General features: G+C 40.2%; 1 protein-coding gene across 1 annotated transcript in view; it reads right to left on the reverse strand.

The window, feature by feature from the left end:
- The window catches only part of tox (thymocyte selection-associated high mobility group box), a gene marked incomplete at its 5' end in the record, with an annotated part of 47,133 nt that extends 44,166 nt beyond the window's left edge, over nt 1-2,967 (reverse strand). Inside the window, one exon of the mRNA XM_080467083.1 lies at nt 2,863-2,967. Within this exon, the coding sequence (XP_080323209.1) occupies nt 2,863-2,967 (105 nt within the window). The remainder of the gene's footprint in view (nt 1-2,862) is intronic.
- Between the last annotated feature and the right edge of the window lie 3,614 nt (nt 2,968-6,581).

Here is a 6,581-nt window from a genome sequence, read left to right on the forward strand (position 1 = left end):
CAGTATCTGAGCTCAGGAACTGCAGCTTTGATGACAGAGCTCCGACTTCAGACAATAAACTTGTCAGCGGAAAATAGCAATAACAATAAAATAGAAAAACACACAGAATGTATATCTTGGCTCATAAAGTCTTGAGTGTAAAAACAAAAAAATCCTACTGACGCCCAGTCAGCATGTATGAAGGTAAGAGGTCACAGTCAGATACAGAACCTGGGGCCATCAATCACTTGTAATCTCAATTACCTACACATGAACCGCATATTGAATATTAATTATCACACTTTACATGTCTTTGCTCTGAGGGCAAAGACTTTCACTTATGCATGCAGAATTATGTTCAGAAAACTTGAGTTTCCAAAATCGCAGAGTTCACAGTACTTCTCATCATCCAGCCGAGGAGAAGTACAAACCACTGGTGAAAATGATCAATTACCTCCTTTCAAATAACTGAAAGATCAGAGGAGACTAAGGAGAACGATTTGAAGTTACTGGAGTGTATTCGGGAGGGAACTGAAAATGGGAAAAAGTCTGTTTCTGACTGAGACTTTAAAAAAACAACCCACGTGTATATCTGCAAAAACTGAAGGATTCTGAAAGTAGAAGATTTCCGCAAAGCAGGCGTGACATCACTCAGTGTGCACCGTTATTCATATTTCTTCTTCAAAAAAGTGCAAGACAATATAAAGGGTGGGAACCTCATCATTTCCCTTTCAACCCAGTTAGAAGAGAAACATTTCCAATTAGAAATGTGTTGAGATGTAGTGTGAGAGCCTTTAATCCTCGTTTGAGTGGTGGTGTTTTTCATTTTCACTTTTCTACAAGCTTTAGAGGGATACCCATGTTCTCATTTACTTTGGTCTGTTCCCACTTCCACATGTTTATCCTGCCACATAGCAGTAGACCAGTCAATACAGTGGTGAAGGTTACAGAGTAACATGTTGAGCTGGCTATTCCACGCCGACGCATGGATATGAATGGAATTTGTGTTGCTTTGTAAATCCGATGTTGCACGTACACGAGTACACATACACACACACACACACACACACCAAAGTTAGAAGAGTGCAACACGAGGGCATCAATAATCAACCAATAGCCTAAACCCGAGGCAGTCGCCCACCACGGACCGCGTGTAAAGATCGAAAGATTGCTTCCTTAAATATTGTATAAAAGTACAGCTAAAATACATGTGATTAGTAATGATCACAGTAGATTGTCAGAGTTGGATTGTAGCCCCGCCCTGAAATCGATCCCAACCAATCCAGTGTGAGGAGTTGACAGCTGTCAATCACGATGCCAGTTACCTTCTCTAACCACCAAAAATTATTTATCAACAAAAAGATTGACCATGTAAAACCCTTTAACTCTACTAGCTGGTAGAAACAGAAAGACTAACAATTAGGTTATTTTGACATTAGTGCAAGAAACATGAAATCTCGTAAAGCTTTCATAGTTTAGAATGGTCATGCTATACGATGTCAAAACAGCTCTTTATATACATTAAAAAAAAATAAAAACCTGGAATGTGACTAAGGTGGGTGGATGCAGGAGGGGGTGGGGTGGATATTAGGCAGATGCTGGCAAGCAAGGAGTAGTGGGGGGAAAACCACTTTTATTGTAGTCAATGGACATTAATGGTTTGAGATAATGTTGAAGCAACCAGCACATCAGAAGCTGTGTCTGCTGGTATTAATGGTGCTACTGGTTCTGTGACACACGAGATAGTTTAAGTCTTCAAAAAAAAGCGATTAAATATGAAGTTATGTGAAAAGCAGGTCGCTTTAGCGTAAACAAAACAGAACTGAATTACAGTAGTCCGGTTTTGCTGGTCCCCCCAAGTTCCATATATTTTAATAACCCCTTCCCCTGAAAATGAAAACTACTACACATCTGAGGTGAGTGGAGCTCATTACATGGATGTTACTGGATCCTTTTTCAGTTTACCTTGCTGCTTCTGCCCTGCTGTGTGAATATTATCCTGGCTTAGCTTTGTATGCTTTTCCCAAAACAAATATTTACATTTCATTTAATTGAGAATTAAAGGGAGCAGCCAATCACAGGTTTTCTAACAACATGACTTCAGCTTGCACATGCTATGGAAGGGCAGTGAGATATATATTTCTTCTAATTATTGTGAGTTAAAAATCGCAGTATGCATAGATGTATGCCTGCTATTATACAGTGCAAAGCTTGAGGAGAGGTTAATTAGTTGTTAACTCTGCTGGATGCACTCAGTTGAAGCTAATTAAATAATCAAGTAATTTATCACTGTCAAATGAGCATTGTGGCTGGGTATGTGTGTCTCTACTTTATTTAGACATCCAAGAATGAGTCCAAAAGACCAGGTCCTGGTTTCTGTTGCGAATCTGACCCTGACCTTTTCTTCTTTTTTTTGGGGGGGGGGGGGGGGGGATTCCCAGACAGAGGTAGAAATGAGAATCACTGCTGTGAATTCTAGTAAAGTGATATAAGGAGTCTCTCTGTTTCGCCGGTATCCACTCCTAACAACCCTTCCTCTGTTTGCGCCTAAAATAAGGAGCCTGATTGCCTTTTAGCGAAGTTTTTAATTATAGGTGTCATTTCCCTGCTTGAAGACAAACCTGCAATGAAATTACAGGCTGTGCATCACCTAGTGGGTGAATGTGTTGAGAGGAAACGAGTAACAATGAGATGTAGTTACCGTCAATAGCTGCGGTAATTAACTGCAGCCTAATAAGGCAATTAATTAGCCCTTAATTGGCAGGGCAAGAAAGAGGAACACACAGGAGAGGGGAGGCAGCGGAGATAGGGCAACAGACTGGTTCGTGTCTCCTTTTGTACGAGCAGACAGAAGCAGCTGCTTTTCTTTCCATCCTTTCTTACCTTGTTGGTCCCAAAGGCCGGGTCAGGGTAGGAGAGCTGCCCCAGCCTGGTGTGGTCTGGAGCGGCCAGCGGCTGGGGAGGAGGCGGGTAAACTGTTACATCCATGGCTGAAGATACATCCACTTCTCCGTCTGTCTTGTGGCTTTTCTTTGTTGTTGTTTTTTTTTGTTTTTTTGTCCTTCTTTGTGTGTAAGACGCCACGAGAAAATAAAGTTTAGATTTAAAAAAAAAAAAAAAAAAAGGGGGGGGGGGAGAAAACAAAGCTACACGGAGCCCTGAGAGTGAGAGAAGTTTAGGTGGATGCTCTTCGATACAGACCGGCTTTCATGCCGCTCATTGGAACAGCAAAGTTCCCGGTAAAAGCGCGTCTGGTATGGAGAGGAGGGGGGGGAGAGAACTGAAAGCGCACTTTAGAAGAGCGTCGTTCTTCTTCTCCGGTCCCGGTGTGAGGTTTGGACAGGCGCTGTCGATCCTGTCTGTCCCTGTCTGGGACTGCGTGAGGTTGCGTGTGGCTGCGTGTGACTGCTGCTGCTGCTGCTGCTGCTGGCGCGCGTGTGCTCGGTGCTGTCCGTCCGTGGTGCCTCGCGGAGAGGAGGCACTACAAAGAGCTCGGATGTCAAGTCAACGAGAGTCAGCACAAACTACCCCGGAAGCTCACCTCATCACAAAATAACAGCCTGCACACGATCGACGGGAAACAACGTGACGACAAAGAAAAAACGCGCTTCTGCGAATCCTGCGCGCAATGCGTAAAATTCATCTATACGCTCGATTTCAGCGACTGTTTAAGAAATTGCAAGGTTAAAAAAATAATAATAATAAAAAGCTCCACACACAGGGGATTTATTTTGGGGAATGGCCGACACTACTTCATTCTTTCAGGGATAAATTGACAGACGTGCGGAGATGACGGCACCGTGCGCTCCATCTAGAGGGGAGAGCGCGTCCAGCGCGTCCTGCGGTCCAGCCTGCCGCTTCTGGAGCACAAAACACCGATTATAAAGGTCAAAGGAGGAGCAGGGCACTCTTATCAACTCTTTCCTGTCAGTCAATCGAATATTGTTTTCTGTTTTTGTGTAAGGGAATAACATTTTTCACAGCAAAATAAAGCTTACTTTCGTTAAAAGAAATAATAACCTTACAAGGGTCAATCAATATTACATCAATATTGTTGAAACTCCTACTCCTATCCTGTCAGCCCTGACGTCATCTCAGAACCACAACATATAGATTGCAAATCATATTACTATTGTAACAACACATCATCAGTAGGATAAAACTAACCTGTCTCATGCCCTTCTAATAACATACATACATACATACATACATACATACATACATACATACATACATACATACATACATACATACATACATACATACATACATACACACACACACACACACACACACACACACACACACACACACACACACACACACACACACACACACACACACACACACACACACACACACACACACACACACACACACACACACACACACATACATACATACATACATACATACATACATACATACATACATACATACATACATACATACATACATCCTTCTGAACTACCCGTAGGAAACCCACACACTCACAAGGGAGAACATGCAGGCACCACACAGAAAGGCCCGACTGGTGTTTGAACCTGGACCTTCTCGCTGTGAGGCACTAGGTTTATTAAAGTGAATGCGTCTGTCCATGGTGAAGGAAACTCTTTTTTCCCCTCATCATGTGAAAAGACAGTGAGAATTTAAATGTCACTCATGTCACTTTTTGACAGCCAATCCTAGGTGGAAAAATAATAAATATTAGATTAAAAAAAAAAGTTACATTTACATATAGTTTTGTGAGAGCTTCAATGAGCCACTAGAGAGGGGCTAAACGTGACTCCAGAGCTGCAAGTTGCTGACAAAAACTTCCAGAAGGTAGAGAAATAGAATTTTCTGCACATATACTATTTATCACAGTGCCACAGATGACTTCCAAAGTATGACACACAAGGCTCACCATCATATCACATGTATAACACAAGCTTCTCATTAAAAAAACAATAACAGGAAAGAACTGTCAGATAAAAGTTCAAGTTATCTTGGAAAACTGGGCAGAAGCACTCTACAGCCATAACACCACAATAGATTTTACAAAAATAAAAAATCTATATAAAAGTAAAAAGAGTAACGGCACATCGAAAAATACAACGAGAGAACAACACTCAACCAAATTGTTCCAACCTTTCACGAAATCCGCAAAAATAAGATTGGTGAGATATTAAACTAGTGATGTGGATTGCTGAAAAATAATGCAACGTTTTAATGTGAGCTGGTTTGCTCTTGGTGGCTCTTCTGGTGTTCAACATGACTGACAGAGGGGCTTTTCTAAAGACCTCACACCATCACATTCATTGGATTCATTGAGAAAAATCCTTTGTAACTGTACTCACTGGATTGACTCGTGGTCTTGTTTGTCAGTTAATGTCTGCTTATGTCTTGTCTTCTCCCCGTTGTAATGTAAATTAAACCCTCATCTTGTTGGTCAACAGCAACTTAATTTTCCTTCCTATAAAACTTTCAGAGGTGGATATTTTGATTTGTGAAAAAATGAAAACTACAGAGGGTAATTAATTATGGATGTTACTTGAAGACTTTACTGATTGGATCCTTTGTTAATGTATAATTCATATAATTATTGATACTCACTCCCCACTTGCACACTGCTGTGAGAGGACCATTAAGCCCACACAGTAGATTTATTTATTCAAATATATGAGTTGAAGGCCATAAATAACACAGAGGTCACAATGTGTATATTTATAGATAACTCTGCCCCTTTGAATGCAGACATATAGCGAGCATGTAATGTTTCCCAGAAAGGCGGATTAGTGTGGTTCATCTGTGGCCGTATGAATGCTGCTCTATAAACCCTGGCGCCCATCAATCAATCAATGCAAAACCCCTGGAGAGGATCTGAAATCATTTCGAAACAAGTCGAATGCAGTTTGAGTAAAGTTACAGGTGTTCCAGACTGGCATGTATTTACAGCTGAAAATTAAGTTCTCAAAGATGTTTCACCTCCAAACTCTTCAAGAAAGTGAAGCCGTCTTCATGATACTAATATATATATCATGATCGGTTGGACTGAGCGTTCGTACAGGCATTTCAGAGTTCGTCACTTCAGAGTGGATCATTGAAAGAGAATTCCTTCTGCTGTTTTGGTTCCGTTAATGATTTCATAAACTCTTGGTAGTTTCAAAAAGTGCTATTACAGTAAATCTGTAAGAATAAAGCCACAAATATATGTCTCGACATAAATCATGAGTACATTGCTACGTTTATATTTTTAGTGCAGTTTTAATGGCGCTGCCAATTTGGGAGAAAAAATAATTCACCTTCATTATAAATATATTAAAACTAGTTATTCTTAAAATTGAAAAGCTCACATTGATTCAATGCCCAATTAATACCATTGCAGATTATAAACCACATAAGATTTTTTTGATTTTAATAGTTAATATAAATACTTCTTCTTTATATGTACATTTATATGACATTTCTAACCCCAGTTGTTCGTTACATAAGCGTTCATGTTGTCTAAAGCATGGTGGTTGATTTAAACTTAACATCAGTGTTAAAGTACATATTATTGTTATTATCATTATAAATACTCCAAAACAAAACATTCCCACATACCATATTAAACTGCAATT

This window comes from Lipophrys pholis (genome assembly GCF_963383615.2).
Source record: "Lipophrys pholis genome assembly, chromosome: 1".
Lineage (NCBI taxonomy): Eukaryota > Metazoa > Chordata > Actinopteri > Blenniiformes > Blenniidae > Lipophrys > Lipophrys pholis.